Raw genomic sequence first — 20760 nt, forward strand, 5'->3', positions numbered from 1 at the left:
TGTCCTTACGTCACTAGAAGCAGGGGATGATTGAATGGTGTCGAAGTTGGTTGCTGTTGGTAGATTGTGCTTGCGACAACTGTAGCAAAAACGTTTCGCCTGTGGTGTTCCGATTGCTGCATGCGTACGCCCCGACCGCCGTGAAGACACCGTGGTGGCTGCAATCTGAGTAGCAACAACCTTTTCGCTTTGCGCTTATATGCTTTATCTTCTATCGGTTGCTTAACCCTCTTGAGATAGGCGCACTGGAGTAGCAAACAAAGGGTGTCTCGGTGCGGCGAGGGAAGGGGAATGGAAAACAAGGTATCCACTTTCCGTTCCACGGCACCCTCGACGCACCAACACTTACGGACACGATGGCCCGTTGAAGCAGCAGGAAGTAGCAGTTGGCTCCACGCTCAGGCGCACGACGGAGCGATGGTTGAACTTTTTCGTTTTCTCCTTTTCTATGCAATAGTCTTCGGATCCTGTTGAGCGTGAGCGTGAGCGTGTGGCGGTCAGGCTTGCACTAGCCCCAGCAACCCGGTCGCTTAGTCGCACTTCGCGGTTACACGCAATAACGGTGGCCGCGGCACGATACCATGGACAGATTTTTATAGTCGGGCGGCGCAAACTGCTCAATGCTGCATATTGAATCTTCCCCCTCACCATTCATACTGAACCGACCGTCGACGCCATGGCCAAATCAGTGTTGCAAAGCGGGAGACGAGAAAAGGCGCCACAGATACAAACCCGAAGAGAAACGACGACTGGGTCAGCTAGGGACGGAACCGTACCATTCAATCACACAGGCGCGCGACCATACGTACACATTTGCACACATACACACAAACACACACGCAAGCACCCAAAGGCTTTTCACTTATATTACACTGCTGTCGCGGGGCAGGGAACGTGGCGAACAGAAAACATACGTGACACACTGGGAGCCACGGAAGTCGAGACGATTTAAATCTACGGCTAAGTCTTTACTCACACCAACACTCGGAGCAGTCTACGTCGTGCTAACCGGAACGAACAGAAACAGATCATTCGTTAGATAATTGCTGATAAAACAAACCGGCCGCTACCGTCATGCTGCTCGATAGAAAGGGCCGGACTTTTTGCGATCAGGACGGAGCGCGCGTCCGCGCCTGTGTTGCTTGTTTAATCAAATGGATAAAAACCGAAGACCACTGAGCAGTATCACTGAACAATCAGCATCGGAACCACGGACATCCCACTATGTTTTTGCTCGACGACGATGGTACATTTCCGCCATACTGGAACTGCTCAATTGTTATTGCTCAATTTATTTTATGTTATGTTTTGCCAATATTACTTGTCTGCGATTTTTCCTTTCAGTCCAGTTTTTTCTTGCCCTCTCTCGGTATACACGGCCACGGCTCGCTGATTGGCTCCCAAACTGGCTGAAATTTGGTGGTTTGTTAGCAAACTATTACTACTCCGCTTTGCTTTGGCTCAGTCAGTTCGGTACGCGTTGCGGTCCTGCGGAGCCGAACAGTTTGCAACGAGCCGTATCCTCGCAACACGTCGACGGTACAATCGACATCTTCAACCAGAGATTGACGCGAGCTAAATCATCGATTTTCACTTTTTCACATTTTGACGGCTACCTTCCAGGGCGCTTCCTACGGAAGTGTATGTATGCGTGATTGTGTGTGGTTCGGAAAAAAAATTCAGCAGATGAACATGCACCGTAATGACAGCTTCAAGTGAACAGCGAATCGATAGAATGAACTGCACGGTAAGAACACGCTGACGTTTCAAAACTGAACACAGTGGGCGAAGCTCTCAGCACGAACAAATACAGCTCTCATAGCAATTACTGGTCAAATAGTACTTACGACTAACAATTTGACACTTATCGATCCACGGTATTCTAAGACCATATTTACTCCTTTATTTCAGTCGAAACTAATCCAAATCTAAACTAACATCTTTCTCTGATCGAATCAAAGTTGCCACGTTTCGGCTAATGCTCCACAGGCGGCGTGGTAATACCATACTAGCGGGACACACGATAGCGCAAATAAACGTTTTTGTCATTTCAGATAAATGCCAAACTGAATGCCAGAGGATAATGAAAGTTCTTGTTTGCTGGTGTAGCAACAAAATCTTAAAAAAACAGAAAAAAAAATATTCAGAAATTAATTTATTTCTCTTCGATTTCTGTTTCTCGGACCAAAAATACGAATGTAAACACGTTTGACTTTTCGGTTTTATATTTTAAACCTGCCACACGAAGCGTTAACGGTCTGGCGTTTTCACGGTCCGATTTGCGCTTGGTCTGGCACCACAGTAAAAATCGCATTTCGCAATCGCCATCGACGGGACTTGTATAGAGGGACTTAGAGCCCTATTATGAAACTCGAATCGAGAACTCGAACGGTCATTCGACTTCATTTTGCTATTTTTTGGCACCTGTTCGAGAGCTTTCGACTGGATGAACTTTTTTTGTCAAACGATCAACTACTCACAGGATTATGAAACTCGAACGGATAGTCGTATTCGACAATCCGGCTTCTGTCAACTTTTTGCAGCCGTTCTGTTAGGATGTCTTTGATTTTATCAATTAGTTTGTATGGTTTGTGCAGCGCTGTCGGCGCGCTGACACCAAAACGGACGGTTGTCGTCACTCAGCTGACGAAACGCCGTCCGTCAAACGCACACACTCATCGTTCTGAGAAAGCTTATTTTATAGCAAATACAGTGACAGCTCCGACTTGTTTACATTCGTGACAATTTTCGCTTCGAAGTCCGAAGTTAACATTGTCGAGAAATACCAGCTGGCTTTTTTGTTCGTTGTTTTGCCAAAAGTGAATTATGTTAACAAAATTAAACGAAGCGGAGTGTTTTATCGCCAAAGGAAAAGGTTTTTGAAAGCGTGGAGAGGATCGGGGAAACGGGGAAACGATCACACATTTGGGTTTTCGCTTTTGCGCACACTGTCACTCATTATACGCAGTAGGGGCGGCGGGTCAGTGTATAGTTCGTTGGTTTCGAGGATGTTCCGTGTTATGCGTAAAACGTTTTAACAATTCTACTTTTGTGCACCCATTGATCCCTTGTTTTATTTTGGCTTCGGATTTGGTCCATCAGCAGTACAATAACTAGTAACAACGCCGTCAAGCGTACCTGTATTAACCCCGCTGCTGGTAGATACATACACACCCCGATAAACATCAGAACAAGCACTACCTGGGACTGTACCCGTTCCAACATCCTTAAGGACGGCATACCTTGATCCTCGCCCGTTCATTTGGTTCGGGAACGAGCACTTGGTACACGGCGACATGCTTCGAGTTGTTTCAAACATTGTCAAGGTAGGTAAGGTGTAAAGAAATTAGTTTCGTGTGCAAGGCTAGGTATTTTGTGGAATGGGCATCCGTTTCGTTGCAGTTTAGACGAGTGCTGGAATTGAATGAGGATCGACTGCAACAGCAACTGCCAGGGAACGATTGGTGATCATAGAATGCTACGCAAGATCTTTCACGGGTATGATTAGTAAAAGCAAGGTTGTGTTATCATTCTAACATTGTGATCTTTCCCTTTTGTAAACACCGGCAATTAAACGCGGAACGGAGTCTTTGAAGGCGGAAAATCGGAACCAACGTCCGCCAGTGCACGAAAAATCGAAGTTTAAGGAACGACGTTTCGACGAATGTGGCATATTTTCGAGTTTCAACGAATATGTCAATGCTGGCGGTACGGAAGACGAAGAGCGAAATCAACGAGCTGAGTGTACCGACGGAGCGCAAACCGTTTCTTCATACCGCGTTTTATAATTAGGTAGTCGATCAGCTGCGTACCAAGTCTAAGAACGGCTATCCTGGCGAACTTGCACTGTATAGTCTCAATTCGATCAATCCTGCAATTATGGTGTTGATGCCATACAACACAAGCGTACGCGCACTCTGAACTCATACGAATAATAAACCCGAAAATTCTCTACGCACGGTTGATTATATTCTCGAAGTACAAGATAAGCTTCAGCTTCGCGTCCAGTATTACACCTAAGTCACGGATAACAGCTACACGCGTAACAACAGATGAGCCAATGCAATACGGAAACAGAACTGTACTGTACTGTAAACAGAACAGTAATGTAGCAATAATGTTGTAAACCCGGCGATTGTGCGTTCGTCGTTGGTTTACTAAATAATTGTGTATTTTAAAAATAAATGAATAAATATATAAAACATAAAAAAAGAATTTACTGGTCTTTTGCTATACTAGATTTGAATATTTGCCGGCGATCTAAAGGCCGGTCTACACGCTGCGATCTGCAATGCAATATCGCATGAAGTGACATCTCCGGAGACGTCATTAATGTCACTGCCGCGGGTGGAAATCTGAAGACTCGACATGCAATTTGTGAACAAATTTCAAAACAGGGTCAGTTTGTCGGTTGACTTGTTGATGTTTTGTTTTGGCCTCTTATTTATATTTTGGACGCTTCGTCAACGTTCGCGAAAGTGTGTAACTGAATTTATAAAAATTTACGAAAGTCTGCCATGTCTTTGGCAACTAAAAAATAAAAAATATAGTGATCGGAATAAAAAGGCGGAGGCATACGATGCCATTTAAAAGCAATTTCCTCGACACTGTAACCTCTTCGCACGTTCTTTTTTCGCGTTTTAACCGAAAAGCACAATGGTAAGGCAAACTAACACAGTGTTGCTTCCATGGCTGATTCCAACATTCCAACAAGTCCAACCGACAAACTGACCCTGTTTTGAAATTTGTTCACAAATTGCATGTCGAGTCTTCAGATTTCCACCCGCGGCAGTGACATTTATGACGTCTCCGGAGATGTCACTTCATGCGATATTGCATTACAGATCGCAGCGTGTAGACCGGCCTTAACGGATTTTGCGGTCGGCCGACACATACACGTTTTGACAGAAGCGCAACAGTTTAGCATTAATCTGAAATGTCAAAAACGTTTCGTTGCGCATCGTGTGGCCGGACAGGTACGTTTTTGTGCCCGCTTCGACTAATTGAAAGCTCGCGGCTTTTTGGATTTCGCGCCCAGGAGCTGTCAAAAATCTACCAGGACATCGAAGCAACATTTGTTTAACTAAGAAGTGCAAAGTTTTTTTTTTTTTTCCTTTGATTATAGAGATTTTGACGAAGTGCAAAGTGCTTATACAAAATCGCTTATGTAAACGATAGCATCAAAAATGGAGTCTTCGGCGTTCATCAAAAAAGAGGATGGTGTTGAGTAAGTTAGTTTTAAATAAGGATTAAAAGGTATGATAGCGAATTGTTTTCCAGAAGCGCAAAAATATGTCGATGGTACGCAACGAAGAATGAATCAGTTATTACTCCAAACCATCTTGACCACTCTGCCGAACAAACGGTTGGAACAGAACTGTCCATTAAAACGGAGGTTGCCTCACCGGATGCAGCGAAGGATTTGCACTTCAATCAGAAATGTTTTACTGTTCATCAAGCAAATAGTACATATGAATGTTGTGGGAACATACCCGATGATTTATTCGAGGCAGAGGAAAATCCTATTCCAATCAAATCAGAGTACGAAGAGGCCGATGAGCAGAGTCAGCTGCAAACAACAAAAGACTTTCTGGATCATGGCCACCACAACGAAAAACCAAATCCTTTGGAATCGAACTCTCAAATTCCAAAAAATCACCCTGTGACCGTGGCAAATAATACATGTGCCGATGATTCAGCAGCAAAATCAACTCAAAACGTCTTGAGTCCCAGAACCCGAAACGACCATAGCAAAAGCAATTTCAAAAATTATAAACACCGCTGCCCTCATTGTTCGGCAACATATTCAGCTTTAAACAAATTAAAGATTCACATCCGCACTCACACCGGCGAAAGGCCACACAAGTGTACAGCCTGTGACAAAGCCTTCTATAGTTCAGCCAATCTGGCAAATCATTCGGAAATCCACAATAAGCAGCAAAAGTGTCCTCATTGCTCTGCAAAGTTCGCATTTTTATATAGACTACAGATACACATCCGCACTCACACTGGTGAAAGGCCATACAAATGTAACGACTGCGACAAAGCCTTCCGTTCATCAGACATTCTGGCAAAACATTCGAAAATCCACAATAAGAAGCAAAAGTGTCCTCATTGCACTGCAAAATTCGCATTGTTATATAGACTACTGACACACATCCGCACTCACACTGGTGAAAGGCCATACAAATGTAAAGCCTGCGGCAAAGCCTTCAGTTCATCAGGCAATCTGACAAGACATTCGAAAATCCACAATAAGAACCAATAGAATCAGTGTCCTCATTGCTCTGCAAAGTACTCACTGTTGTCTAGCTTAAAGAAATATCATATCCACACTCACACCGGCGAAAGGCCATACCAATGTAAAATGTATGACAAAGTTTTCAGGTCATTATGCAATCTAGCATGTCACTTCAAAATTTACCAGAAAAATTAATCTTAATAATAGTTCATAGTTCATTCAAGTTTGAGTTTATATAAGATTGAATTTTGTACGTTTGCTGAATTAACTTAATAGAATTAATTTTCGTCTGAACCGGTGCCGTGTATAAAATAAGAAATCTTTAAAATGGGACACATGGGACTGCTTCGGACTGCTTAGAAAGCTATGGCATGCACAAGCGTGCGAGGTGTGGCAATGAATTTCCCAGAGTATTGTAACAGCTTTTTGTTCGCATTTTTTTTATTTCACTTTTCTCCTTCAATGTATACTGCTTCCGCAGCCCTACACCGCCTCCAGGAGAATTTTCCACTGTGCAAAGCAGTGCTACAGATCATTTCCCGACAGGCTGCTGGGTAGCTGCGACGCGTTCTGTTTTGCGTCGTCTAATGACTCTTGATAGGTACCTTCCAAGCAGGATTTGAGCTTTGCGACCGGGAAGAAGCCGAAGAGTGCGAAGTCTGACGAATAGGGCGGCTGTTCCGTAACTGTGACCTGTTGTTTGGCCAAATAGTTATTGGTGCGTTGTCTGAATGGATGACCCCATCTCGGGTTTCTTTATGTCTCTCCGTTTTTTTTTTTGCTACTAAAATTCACGTGTTCAGAGAAATGACAGTAATATATAAACGCCAAGTTTGTTTTGGAATTATTTCGGCCACTCTTTGAATATTCAAGTTTCTTTTTGTAGTCACAAGCCGCCGGGAGCGCTGGTCACATTCATCGTCTTCCCCTTCAACTCCTTAAAACGTTTGGACCACTCAGCCACCACCGCCTAGCAGATTTGTTGGACAGAATGCACAGTGTTCATGTACTTGGGTAACGATTCACAGCCAAATGTGCACACAGCGGGCATGCAGTTAGAGTTACACAACTAAACATGGGGTCGGTCGATGACGGACAAAAGTACGTCATACATCCGCAAGTACCATAAATTATCTGGAGTATGGTTGGATTCTGCAAATAGTAGCTCAACTCTGTTCACCTACAACAACTGGTCGCTCGTTCAGTCAACAGCCACCGGTTCCGTTGTTGCTCAACTGCGTGCCGATGATGGTGTAGTCGCTGCTCGACTTGGGGATCGCCTGGGGCTTCTGCTTCTGCCTATTGCAGCGGCCTTTGCAGAGGCTGTAAATCACTGCCAACGCCACCAGCAGCACCCCCAGGCAGCAGCCCGAGATGGCAGCCTGGTGACCGACCTCGAGCAGATGGAGCAGGCGCTTGAGCCGATGCGTGCTCCCTTCCGGTAGCTGGTAGTGCCGGGTAAACCGAAACAGCGGCACGTTCACCACTGGAAGGTCCTGAAACAACGCTATGTGGGCGTTCGGCCGCAACACGGTCTGGAACTGCACGCTGATGGACGACTTGAGCACGGTGCCCGTAATCGGCTCCAGGACGAGTACGATCTCTGCGCTCCGATTGGCTGTCGAGTCTGACCGGACGGGATCACCAAACAGTGGCAGTCCAGTGCATTCGTAGGAGTTCACCATCCCGTAGTGGAACGGTCCCGAACCATTGTTGCGCGGTGGCCAGGTTGGCTGGCTCGGGCCCGGGCCCGAGGCGGACACGAACCGGTAGCCCACGATACCGGCAACCACCGTCTCACGGTCGTACACCAGTGACAGTCTTTGGCAAAGGTCCACCAGCACTAGCGCCAGCGGCTTGGTGCGGTCGATCCGCGACGGGAACAGGTCACCCGTGAAACCGCCGACACTGGGTGCCTTCGAGCCGGCACAATCGTCCGCTCCGCGGGCGCATGGCTCCAGGTTTACCTCCCCGTACGACCGGCGATCGCGGATACCAACGTTCAGGTAGTAGTACAGCGGGCTCGATTTGCGCGTGCTGTTGAGCGTCCGGAAGTACGCTAGCCGCTCGGGCTGGCACAGCACCGCGTCCGAGGCGTTCGGTGGCCTGCAGAACAGTTCACGCCACCGGGCCAACAGTGGGTCCGGGTGGTACCCGGTGAACAGCAGCTGGTCGGCCGGCCCGGCCACCGTTAGGTGCTGCCGTAGGTTGTGCAACAGAAATGACAACTCGCGCTGCGCGCCGTAGTCCAGGTGGCGCACCGCAAAGGCGGCTCCCACAGCGGCAAAGTTCACCGTGGTGATGTTGGGTTCGGGGGTGGCCGCCATCGTCGCTTGCGTTGAGGGCCACCGGCGAAAGGCGATACGTCTGCGGTAGCCTATCGTACCGTTTCCGTGGAACACTTTCACGTCCACCATCTCGCTGAGCTCTGCCGAAAAGGGTGAATATGGGATAGGCATATGGTCATGTTGGGCGCCGCTACTCCAACCACGTGTCGTACCTTCATACGTGTAGGGGCCAACCTCCTCGAAGGTGGCGGTCGAGGCGCGCGGGTCGCTCAGATAAGCCGGCGCGTTGGTCCAGTTGAACATGTAGACGCTCCACAGGGGCCGAACCGTTGGACGTCGCCATTCCTTGTAAAATACGGTGCCTGGTACTAGTGCCTTTTCCTGGAAAAGGAAAAAGCAAAACAACATTCAAACAGCTGAAACCGGGATACCTGATTCTGCCAGAGGTCTTGTAGATTGTTGTTTTGTTGTGTGGCTTTCGAATGTCACTCTCGAAACCACACCTCATCAACCACAGGCCTCCATCTCCATCAGTCTTTCTAGTCCGCAGAGCAACTTTAAGCGTGTCGACTACTTGTCGTCCCTGGGACCCCCCGGGGGTGGTGTAGGTTCGTCGAAGCCGATTACTTACCTCGTTGACGAGTGTGTCGAAGATGTCCCGCCAGGCGAGGAAAAAGATAAGCCCGGTGGCCGCGACTCCCAAGCCGAGTCCGACCACCAAGTACCAGCGGCAACAGCGGAGCATGCTGCTGAATGCTCATACAGACGTGCGCCGCTAATAGCTCCTCGTATTTGCGCCTTGAGTGATGATTAAGTGTGCTGCTGCGACTGCAACGACCGATCGGGAAAGGAACCAAACCACAAACTGAACCATGCTGCTTGGTTGAAACACATACCTTGGCACCGTGGAGCAAGTGCAATCGAGTGCGTGGCGATACATTGGCGTGAGTCGGCACAACATTCGCCCAGAGAGAGAAAGAGAGAAAGAGAAAGAAAGAGAGAGAGAGAGAGAGAGAGAGAAAGAGAGAGAGAGCCAGAGAAGGGGGCCCAACCTCCGGTTGGAAGTGAGAGATTGTATCTGCACGTAAACAGTTCTGAACACCCTTACAGCCCTTTCTAGAAGACGCCGGACGCCGACGGTATCGCATGGCGTTGCACCTGCGCCCCTGAACCTATTGAACACGCTACGCTACTGCTGCAAGTCGTTCTCTATTGCATCCATTAGCGACACGTTAACCTGTGGACAAATAGTAACGGAAATTGGCATATTATTAAACAAAATTTCACGATCCATGGTGCCCACGGAGCTCTAGAGTAGTGAGAATAGCGAGAAGTTGGTGCCGAAATCGTTATGAAACGATCACGAAAGTGGAACCAATAGTGCCCACAACTAAGCCTCTCTCAGCAAACACCCAGCCAGTAAACCGTAAGTAACGGATGCGCGCGCGCGCGCGAGAGAGAGAGAGAGAGGGAGAGAGAGGCACAGTGGACAACCTTGGTGCAGCGTACGCCATGGAAGTACACCACCTGCTGCTGCTGCTGCTGTTTGCTGCAGCTAGTTACTACGCTGCGGTCAGGTGATTGTAGAGCCAACAGCAGCTTATTTGACGCGCCACATCGGTGCAGTGCGATCGAGGCGATTGTCAACTCATCCCCGCTGCTACCGCCACTATTCGACTACGCTATCAACTCTACTCCGATTAAGTACTCCGACCATGCCCCGATCGTCGAACCGCATCGCTCAATGTTGGTTCGCGGCGTCAATTGAGTCACCGGTACTTCTCACGAGCCTTATCGGTTTTGTGATACCCAAAATTGTGGTGTTAATGGTAAATTTGATCCTACGTTCTAAGAGTCCAGAGTAGGACGTCGACTATCTGCAAGCAAATCAAACGATAAACACACAGACCTCCAGACATTATATATGATAAGCAACTCGGACAGAGGTGATCCGCTTTTATTTCATGTTCTTACTGCGTTCAGAGTTCATGTTACTATTGCGCATGGTACAGAGTGTGTGAGTGGTCAAACATGATTCAGGATTTCTGACGGAAACAAGGACCGCTTGTATGTGTGCAATGGTGGCAATGCAAGGGTACGCACGCCGCGCTTAAGCCTACAGCATATGATGCTACTACTGTGCTCCCCCCGCCCTGCTCATAGTGTGTGCGGAAGACAGAAAAGAAGATGGAAGCGCTACGGGTGGTCATCACTTTATCACTCCTATTCCTATAGCTTCTTGTCCCACAACGCTATCTATCTATCGCTTTTTTATACATTCCCACCCACACCGTTTCTGAGCATTAGAATAGTGTTCGAATATATGTCGTTTTTTTTCTCGTTTTAAGTCGCACTTTTAAGATATTGAATGTAGTGTGTTGCGTAACAGTAACAAGTGAGACATGTCTTGTAGGTGGCCCTCTGCCATGCGCTGAGTGCGGGGAGTGGTGATAAATGTATCTGCGGGCTGATACTAGGGAAGAGTTCCTCTGTCGTTGACGGTGCTTGTATCTATCCTGGACTGTGTTGTAAGAATCCCTACTACTATTGGCAGTACACATACACACACACATACATATATTCACAATTGCTCGTTCTTCGAGCGGCGTTTGGTAGAGAGAGAGAGAGAGAGAGAATAAGGCAAATATTACGTACAAGAGAATAATATTGATAAAAGCTTGACACACACGATTCTCTGGGCACCAGCTGCTGGCCCAATCGCCACTGCGGGAAACTGCTTCCTTCGACCCAGTACGCGCGACACCAAGTGCTCGGCTTAAGTCGTTTTTGGTATAGGATTTCGGCTTTCGACGAGCGTTCTACTGGGCGCGATGCCTGTAGCATTGCGTGTGTGTGTGCCTGTCGGTAAGCTTTAGGTAAATAGTCTTAATGCGAATCGTGTTGTCTAATTGGGTTGCAGGTTTCAGTAGTACACTCGCGTACCTGCCACCCCGTTCTTCGCGACCCTGTGAGAGCTGCGGTGGTCCGATTCCTACTGTCCTATTGTGATACTACTAAGTGCCTACTCAACCCCTACTTAACCCCTACTCCTTAATCGTTAACCTTAACCCCAATCCTTTCTCATCCTCCCAACTGCGGGGAACACACGCCCTTAGTTTCTACTACATGGTCGATATGACATGACATGGATAAGCTTTCTTACAATAGCCTCTTCTCTCCGGATAGCGAAGAAAAGCGATGTTACAGAGGAGTAGAATTACAAAAATATTCGAAAACCTTACACAACTACAAATGCTTGTCGTTTTGCGCGTCGCGGCGATCCCCCCGTGCACGTGCCGCGCGGGCCAATGATTTCATTCCCGGAAGTGAAAACCCAAAAAATACGCACGCGCAGAGTATATACGAGTATCAGTGCGGAACGCGGAAGATGACGCAGGATAAATGGGCGTTGGGTGGTAATGGGGGTGTGTCGGTGTGTAGTACGCGTAGTAGCTGTTGCTGCTGGATAGCCGTCGCTCTCCTTCTCCTCCTTCTCGCCGCGGCCGGGTCAGAGAGATAGAGAGACGCTTATTTCGCTGCCGATGACGGCCGGTCGCTACCGCATGCCACTACCGAACTGCCGATAGGATCGCCGCCGCCGCCGCCGCCGCCGCCACCGCCCACGGTACTATCGGTAATACTACTACTGGCGCCGAACTCCGGACGCCGCTGCTCCGGGTCGTAGTCTGGATGACACACTGCAACCCCACCACAACGCAGCTTGCGCAGCTCCACCTCGAATCGCTGCTGGTGGTGCTGCTGCTGCGGCGTCAGGCCCTCCGCCAGGGTCGGTGGTGGCATCATCGCCACTACCGGCAGCAGCGGATCCTTGCTCGAGCTCGAGCAAACTTCCGATCGCGCCATCGCCTGAGCACCACTTTCTTCGTCGGCGCCTCCGTCACCACCAGCGTCGCACAGGTGATCGGTGATCGGAATCTCGTAGCCATTGTTCATCAGCATCAGCAGCTGCGTGACCGGCATCATCCGACCACCGCGATCCAGTGGCAACAGGTCTTCGGCGTACGGCTGCTGCTGCTGCGGGTGCTGATTGACGAATGGGTTCGAGATGTGCGAGTTGCCGGCACTGTCCTCGTGTAGCAGCTCCAGATACTTTGGAATGTTCGCCGCACTGATGCCTCCGGTAGCACCGGGACCGGCACCAGCACATGCACCACCAGCACTGCTACTGCTGCTGGAGGTGGTCGGCGGTGTTGCAATACTGCTGCCGCCGCCGTCCAACTCTTGCTCGCGCGCCCGGTAGAGCTGCTGTAGCATTTCTGCGCTCGAGAGGCACAGAGGTGCGGAACACGCAGGAGCGAAGATTGGATGCGAAGAGTCAGAGAAGAGGAGAGAATGGTTAGACATTTGCGCACCAGATCATAGCGGCGCTGCATGTAGGGGGGTAGTACGTGGTGGGGGGCGGGGTGTGCCAGGGATGAGCGGGGACTTTGATGGGTGATGCGCACCATATACCACCGGCGCACCTGTTGCTGTTGCTGCTGCAGCTACTCGGGGGGACCGGGAGGCCAGGCCAGAGGGCGCAGTGCTTTAGGTACGGGTAGGTAAATGGTGCAGATGGATGTGCAGAGTATGGTGTGAAAAAAAAATGGTGACTACCTGGCGTAAGAGGGTCGTAAACTTCGTCAACCGAATAGGAAGGATTTGAAACGGCCTCTGGAACGAGAGATATGAATGGAAGATGCTTGCGTTGCTTGATTTGGTGGTGACACACAGAGAAGAAGATACAGTAAAGTTCGAAGTTCGTGCAGTGCTCTGGCCGTTGGTTTTTTTTTGCGGGACGGTAGGGAAGAAGGTGGGGTGGGGGGCAGGATGTGGTTATCATGCGTCCAGAGGATGGTGGTACGTGGGGGTGTACCACCTCCTCCGATCCGGCCGCCGATCGCAGGCACCGCACACAGCGCAGCACCAGCAGCATATCGGGCATCGCCATCATCGTCTTCCTTACCTCCTCCGCCCGGCTGCAGTAGCATCGACGGGAACCGTGCAACGATCTGCGTGTCGACGCTCGTATGTTCCCGCAGAAGCTCCAGCATCTCCACGCAAGTGCGGAACGTCGGGCGCTCATCGGGCGAAAACTGCCAACAGCACTGCATCAGCTCGTACCTGCCCGGGATAAGGATAAACAATGTAAGATTGTGTGTGTCTGTGCCCATTTAATGTTGCCATCGGGCACTCATCTCGGCTGACTTACATCTCGTCCGGGCAGACTTTGGGCCGGTCCAGGTGGCCTCCCTCGCGCACATGGTTCAGCACCTCGATGTTATTCTTCGCCTGGTACGGCTGCTCGCCGAGGGTCATGATCTCCCACAGCAGCACCCCGAACGACCAGATGTCCGACTGCGAGGTGAACACGCCGTCGACCAGGCTCTCGGGCGACATCCAGCGGACCGGCAGTAACCCTTCGCCCTCCTTCCGGTAGTAGTCGTTCTTGTAGATGTCCCGCGCCAACCCAAAGTCGCCGATCTTCACGACGCGATCGCGCGGCACGGTCGACGACACTAGGCAGTTGCGGCATGCCAGGTCCCGGTGCACGAAGTGCATCTCCTCCAGGTAGCGGCATCCGGCCGCCACGTCCTGGCACATCGCCACCAGGTCGAGCATCGTGAGTCGCGCGGCCTGCCCCGGGATCGGGCGGCTGCGGCGCAGGTAGCTTAGCAGGTCGCCGCCCCGCATCAGCTCCATAATGATCAGCAGCGTGTCGGCCTCGAGACACACACCGAGCAGCCGCGTGATGTGCTTGTGCTTGAAGTTGCTCATCAGCTGCGCCTCCTGCAGGAACTCTTGCTTCTCGTGCTCGTTCGCTCCCTTCTTCAGCGTCTACAAAACAGAGAGAGAGAGAGGCTCCAATGAATACCTGTACGCAAGCACACACCGAGAGACGGCACCCCACTCACCTTGATGGCAACCCTGGTTTTGGCTTCGCCGTCAACCCCCTTCACGACACCTTCGTAGACCTCACCGAATGCGCCACTACCCAGCAGTGACGAGCTGGCCATGTAGATCTGGTTGGTGCGTGTGCATGTGGATTAGGGAATAAAGCGCGATGCATTAGAGAATTCCTGGCACCTCCCCAGCCACTCAGCCAGCCAGGCTGGCTGAGGCTGACTTACCTGATCGCTACGGATCTGGGGCAACAGCGACACCTCGGCGTTCAGCACCGCGCTCGGCCCGTACAGGAAGTTGCCGCTTTGCACGAAGTTGCCCCGCCGAGGCAGCTCCCGCAGGTTGGCCAGCTCCACGTCCGGCAGGCGCGACCCCCCGGTGACGCCATCGCCCGTAAACGCCTTGCGCTTGTCGTCGAAGCGGAGGACTGCGGGGAGGAACAAAACGAAAACGCACCAGGACGAACCGGTGAGCGCTAGAGGGGCCGCTCTGAGGAGAGTGTCTGAGGCACACTTACTGCAGACGATGACCACGATGACGGCGAGCAGGACGATCGCGAGGATGCAGGTGAACACCATCACGTAGCCGACGGCCCGCCGCACGTACATCGGGTGGCTGACCGGGCGGCTCTCCTTGCTGTACGGGCCCCAGCCGAACGAGTTGCGGGCCCGCACCCGGAACAGGTTGCTGTTGAGCGTCTGCCGGTCCGAGATGATCCAGTAGGTGTCGGTCCCGTTGTACACCAGACACCAGAAGTCTCCTGCTTCACCGCCCACGCTGGTGGTGGTGGTGGCGGCGGAGGTGGTGGTTGCCACCGGATAGGTGGGGGGTGTCACTAGGGCCATCGTTTCGTTGCCGCTGACCGCCTCAGTAGCCTGCTGCTCCGTCGTGGTGCTGATGGTGACGTTTGCGCTCGACGTGTCGTACAGCTTGACCGGGCGGAGGACGGTGGTGTCGCGGTGGGGAGGCGGCTGCTGGCGGACCAGGGCCTCCAAAGCGTACTCCTCGAGCGGGGCGCCGTTGTCCTTGGCCATCTCCCAGCTCACCTTGTACAGGTCCGCGTGCAGCTGCATGACGACGGGGCGGCCCGGGGCTCCCGGCCGGTCGGCCAGCGTCTCGCACACGAAGCTAAGGGGGCTGTCCTCGTGCGGCCACAGGTACGGCGCGTCCCGGTCCGGGTAGTAGATGCGCGCCACGAACCGGTACGGCGTCTTCGGCAGCAGTGCCCCCAGCTCGTACCGCGCCGGCAAGTAATGGCGCTCCGCGTCGAGCGGCTCCGGCCCCGAGTCGAACATGGTGATCCAGTGGCGCTGCCCGGCGATGCAGTACTGCAGCTGGAAACTGCAGCAATCGTGGTGGTGGTGAGTTGGAGAGCGAGAGAGAGAGCAGAGTGCGCGTTGACTTACCGTACACAGTTGGGCGGGGCCTTCCAGTACAAGCGCAGCCCGGTGGAGTTGATGGCCATTAGCTCGATGTCGCTCGGCTCCGGGAACGTCCGGATGTCGACCGACTCGCTCTCGCTGTACGCGTTCAGCGTCGAGTGCGCCCGTATCCACACCCGGTACAGCTGACTCGGTTGCAACCGCGTCAAGTTCATCGCCAGTAGACCGCGCTCGACCTTGTTGTACTCTGCGCGCGTCCGAGTCCATCCGAGAAGATGGCAGATATCGATATCATTAGTTTGCAATTCTGCGCGCCAGGTGAATTAGAATTAGCCACAGCTAGTCAACGCATTGGACCATCGGACGGAAGAAATCGGGCAAAAGCGTGTTAACCAGAGCTTCCGAAAGGACTCGTGCTCGTCTAGAATTACGTCCAAGTCCAACAGTCCATCTGGTATTTATGAAAATGATGTGCCCTAAAGTGTGCCCTAACAAGACTGGGTTCGGGAGTTCGAGAGCTCCCGTTATAGTCTAGACATTCTAACGAGACCCCTACAGATCTACCATGCCTGCGCTACACATCATCTACATCTACACTACACCCCTGTTGCAAGTGAATGAAAACTTTTGACACAACGGCACCAACTGCAACTAGACTTGAGAGTTCGCGCTGCTCAAACTCAGGCCTACGGGCCATAGATGGGCCGATGGCCAACCCTGCTAGATCAAACAATCCCCCCTATTACAGAACTCGCACGGCGGATTCGAGTGAACTTCTCGTACTCGTTTGTCGAACTCGATGGTCGGTATCACGGTTTTTTCGATTCGAGAAGCTCCGAGTGCTAAATGTGCTAAAATGTGCTAAAAAGCTTAAATGTGAAAGCTTGTCAAGCTCTTCGAGTACGAACTGCCATTCTGGTGCATTTTTGTAAACATTGCACACACAGCTACACATACACAGATAGCAGTTCAGATGGGCGTACGATTCTTGCTTTTACGTTTCTGAACTTTTAAGATAATTTCCGCGTATTACGTTTTCGATAGCGACGGTGATAGCAAAGAAACTAAAACTATAACGATACATCACAAAATATTGCGATGTAAATCCGACCCACTGAATTTTTTATCACCAGGGTAAGTAGTGTGCCCAAAATCGAAAATGATCAATCGATTTTTCTTTCAATCGAAAATGATCAATCGATTCTTCGATCAAAACCCACCAGTATCCTTTCGGCCTACCTAGCCCTATCCCTGCGGAGCATAAACAATACAAACTAATTGATAAAATCAAAGACATCCTAACAGAGCTCTGCTCTTTCCGCAGCAAAAAGTTGACAGAAGCCGGATTGTCGAATACGACAATCCGTTCGAGTTTCATAATGCGGTGACAAGTCGATCGTTCGACAAAAGAAGTTCATCCAATTGAAAGCTCGAAAGAAGTTCATCCAATTGAAAGTGATGGTTTCGCGCTCGCTCTCGAATTCTCGGAGGACACTCACCGGTGACACGCTGCTGCTGGCGGTTCTTGTGCTCGCCCGTCTCCGTCTGCCAGTAGAGCTCGTACCAGACGCGGTCGTTGTTGAGGTAGATGGGCGGCATCCAGCGGACGATCGCCTCGGTCGGGCTGACGGGCAGCGCCTCGATCCAGGCCGGGCGCGACGGGGCCCCGGCGGCCGTCGAGAAGACGGTGGCCACCGCCGACGGGCCGTCCAGGAGCCGCAGCCACGCCTTCTCCTCGTCTCCGTCCCCTACGCCGCCGCCGCCGTAGTACTCGTCCTCGTCGCCGTCGTCCCCGTCGCCCTCGATGTCGTCACCGTCGCCGGCAAATGGTGCCGGAGTGCCGGCACTGGCCACCGCCGCCGCCGCTTTCTGGGCCCGGCCCAGGTAGTAGCTGTACGGGGTGACGTGGAACGCGTAGCGGGTGTACGGGCGGAGGCCCCCGATCGTGGCGACCGGTTCGTAGGAGTACTGCGTGGTGGACGAGTAGACGGGGCCGCCTCCGCCGCCGCCGGGCAGCGCGGCGTACCGGATCCGGTAGCGAACGCCGGGCGGCCGAATCGTACAGTTCGGTTGCGGTTCCGGGAGCGGAAGGCGCAGCCGCAGCGTATGCTCGGTGAACGCTTCCAGCTCCGGCCGGTAGTGGGCACCATCGACCCGGGGCACCAGGCAGCGGGCCGGCGGGTACACCTGGTGTTGCTGGGCCGGCAGGAACGTGACCGCCTCGGCGAGCTGCTTCGCCGCGAACCCACCCTTCCGCACGTGCACCGTCCGTGCCGGGGTCTGCATGGCGGTCCGCAGTCCCCAGGACAGCAGCGGCGAGCCGGGGGTGGCCGCCAACCGGTACAGGTACCGGCCATCGATCGCGGTCAGCGTTTGCATCTCCTCGAAGTCCTCCGGTTCCTGCTCGTGCTGGTGAAAGAGCGCCCAGTAGTCGGTACAGCCCCGTGCCGACTCCGGGACCGGGCCGTGGCTGCACATGTAACGGCGCACCGTCAGATCGGGGTCGTCGAGGGGCACACTGAAGCCGCCCGCCGCCCGACTGGTGCTCATGAGGGCGTGCAGTGTCCGGCGTTCCGGTTCCACCACCAGGTAGTCGATTGGCCGGTCGCTCACGAGGCTACTGACGAGCGGGACCAGCTGGGCAGTCACGACCGTGCCCCTCGCTTGCTCCATCTTCGTCGGCTCTAGCCGGTTGAGATCGAATGCGTACAGCGTGGTGCTGACCGGGTCCGCGTATGAGGACGTGGGAGCTGCCGCCGCCGCCACCTGCCCTGGTGCCGCCGTGATCACGGTCGCCATGTACAGGGTCCGACCGACCCAGTCGACGGTGAGGGCGGTCGTGTGGCCCGGCAGGTGCCCCAGGCGCTGCTTACTGTCGGTCGCGATGTCGTACGCGTACAGCTCACCGTTGATGTCGACCCAGAACAGGCGCCGCTCGTGACGCAGCTCGGCGAGCAGCGTGGCCGGAGCGGTCGGTGGCAGGAGCAGGAGCGGTGTCGCGCCCGGGGGGGGCTCGTGGTCCAGATCGAACAGCGTGATCTGGTGGGGGGTGGCTACGTACACTAGCGGCATCAGCACCGGCACCGGGACCAGATCGGCGCGGTCGCCGCCACCACCGCCGTCCTCCGGCTCGAGCCGCACGGTCAGCGGCGCCGTCGGCACTCCCTCGAAGTTGGCGTTAAGGGCGCGCACCCGCAACCCATACCTAGCGCTCCGTACCGACTCCTGCTCCTCCACCAGCAGCTCCATCACGTCCGCCGGCACGCGTATCTCGTCCACCAGCACCCCCACCGCCTGCTTCCCTTCTACCGCCCCCTGCACTGTCGTTAGCTCATCGCCGTCGTCCTCGCCGCCATCGCTGACGTTTCCTTCGTCTGCGTCCGACCACCAGACCCGGCGGCAGGAGACGCGGTAGCCGATGAGGGGGCCGTTCAGGTGGCTCGGAGTGTCCCACCGGAACAGGATGGCGTCCGCGAGCTGGTACGTGCCGGGGCGGTACCCTGGCTTCCGGAAGGCGCGGGGCCGCTCCGGAGCGGACGGGGTGCTGGTGGGTGTGCGGCGCCGGACCGTGGCCACCGCCGACGAGCGCCAGTAGGTGAACGCGTGCACCGTCACATTGATCAGCGAGTAGGGCGGGATGGGCGGGGAGCCCTCGTACGCGTACCACGGGACGCTCAGCTCGTGGGAGCTGGTGAAGGTGGTCCCCGCGGGGCCCGCTCCCGGCACCTGCAGCAGTAGCTTGTAGAACACGGGGACCGCGCCGTCCTGGGCGTCCTCCTGGGCGTCGGCGGGTTCCAGGACCGGGGCCCAGCTGATGTTGAAGGAGTGCCACTCGCCCGTCACACGCACCGTCGCCCGGTTCACGGCCGCCGGCACCACCACTACTCTCGCCGCTTCCGCTGCTACCGCCGTCGCCGCCGTCGCCGCCGTCGCCGCCGTCACCGGTGATTCGTCGTAGAGTGCGAGCGCGGTGGTGCCGTGGAGTAGCGGCGACCGGATGTACGCGAGATTCTCTCCGCGCTCGTCCCCCACCACCCCCTGGCCGTCCCGCACCCAGAGCAGGCGGTCGCTGAAGTGCAGCAGCGGACCCTGCGGCGGTGGGCCCGGGTCACCGAGGGCGCTCAGCTGCGCCTGGCCCGTGACGATCGCGCTCGGGTCGATGGGAGCGCCGCCACCGGCGGTGCCGGCCAGCGGGGCCCAGTAGAGGTGCGAGACGCTGAAGCTGCGCACGATCCAGTACAGCCGGCGGCCACCGTCGGTGTCGAGGGCCATGCCGACGATCTGGCGGCCGGTGAAGAGGTTCTCGCTGAAGTACACCACCCGGTTCTTGCCGTTCAGCCGGAACGCCTCGAGCAGCAGGCCGGACGAGGCGTACAGGAAGCCGCGCCGCTCGTCGAAGCGCAGCTCGCGCACGTTCGGCACGTTGTGGATCGGCTCCTGCTGCTCCCCGAGCAGCCCCGCCCGCACGATCATCTGCTGGGCGGAGTGGTGAAAGTAGAGCCGCTCGCCCCGCCGATCCAGCGCGATACACTCGACCGAGTCGAGCTCGCGGACCCGCACCCCGCCCTGGTACAGCCGCAGTGTCCCGTTGCCCACCACGTACAGGGTGCCGTTGTGCCAGGCGAGCCCACTGACCGCATCCACGTCCCCCTCCGTACCGGCCGGCAGCAGCGAGCTAACGTGGTCCCCGATCAGGTCCGAGCTCAGGATCCCACCGCCGGCCGCACTCGCCCACATCAGCTGGCGGGACACCAGCTGGTGGGTGGTGCGCAGGGTCCGCACACGGAACTCGCGGCTCCACGGGCCAGCACCGGCCGGGGTGTGAGCCGCCACCCGCACCACGTACCGGCGGTTCGGTGTGAGCCGCCCGGCGGCCAGGCCGGTCGAGTAGCTGGTGCTACCGTTCGCGACGGCTGCCACCTTCAGCACCGGCAACGGCAGCGCC

General features: G+C 54.1%; 2 protein-coding genes across 2 annotated transcripts in view; both read right to left on the reverse strand.

Moving 5' to 3' along the window:
- Positions 1–6767: 6767 nt before the first annotated feature.
- Positions 6768–9314, reverse strand: LOC131213674 (protein peste-like). The gene is made up of 3 exons (XM_058207769.1): positions 9161–9314; positions 8742–8910; positions 6768–8669 (listed from the first exon to the last, which is right to left on the reverse strand). The coding sequence occupies exons 1-3, from the start codon at positions 9272–9274 to the stop codon at positions 7447–7449; spliced, it is 1506 nt and encodes a 501-aa protein (XP_058063752.1). The 5' UTR covers positions 9275–9314; the 3' UTR covers positions 6768–7446.
- Positions 9315–12057: 2743 nt separating this feature from the next.
- The window catches only part of LOC131213450 (protein sevenless), a 42489-nt gene continuing 33786 nt past the window's right edge, over positions 12058–20760 (reverse strand). The window contains exons 9-21 of the mRNA XM_058207491.1: positions 18586–20735; positions 17630–18534; positions 17315–17563; positions 15840–16062; positions 15417–15774; positions 14951–15299; positions 14661–14860; positions 14445–14552; positions 13742–14367; positions 13496–13653; positions 13147–13203; positions 12750–12806; positions 12058–12692 (exon numbers count right to left, since the gene is read on the reverse strand). Of these exons, the coding sequence (XP_058063474.1) occupies positions 12058–12692; positions 12750–12806; positions 13147–13203; positions 13496–13653; positions 13742–14367; positions 14445–14552; positions 14661–14860; positions 14951–15299; positions 15417–15774; positions 15840–16062; positions 17315–17563; positions 17630–18534; positions 18586–20735 (6075 nt within the window). The remainder of the gene's footprint in view (positions 12693–12749; positions 12807–13146; positions 13204–13495; positions 13654–13741; positions 14368–14444; positions 14553–14660; positions 14861–14950; positions 15300–15416; positions 15775–15839; positions 16063–17314; positions 17564–17629; positions 18535–18585; positions 20736–20760) is intronic.

Source organism: Anopheles bellator, chromosome X (genome assembly GCF_943735745.2).
Source record: "Anopheles bellator chromosome X, idAnoBellAS_SP24_06.2, whole genome shotgun sequence".
NCBI classification, from domain to species: domain Eukaryota; kingdom Metazoa; phylum Arthropoda; class Insecta; order Diptera; family Culicidae; genus Anopheles; species Anopheles bellator.

Excerpts from the sequence above, each read along its gene's own strand:
- LOC131213674 (XM_058207769.1), bottom strand. The coding sequence starts at position 9,274 with ATGCTCCGCTGTTGCCGCTGGTACTTGGTGGTCGGACTCGGCTTGGGA. Across the intron at positions 8,911-9,160 it reads TCGACACACTCGTCAACGAG|GAAAAGGCACTAGTACCAGG; the intron begins GTAAGTAATCGG and ends TTCCTTTTCCAG. Across the intron at positions 8,670-8,741 it reads TGGCCCCTACACGTATGAAG|AGCTCAGCGAGATGGTGGAC; the intron begins GTACGACACGTG and ends CCTTTTCGGCAG.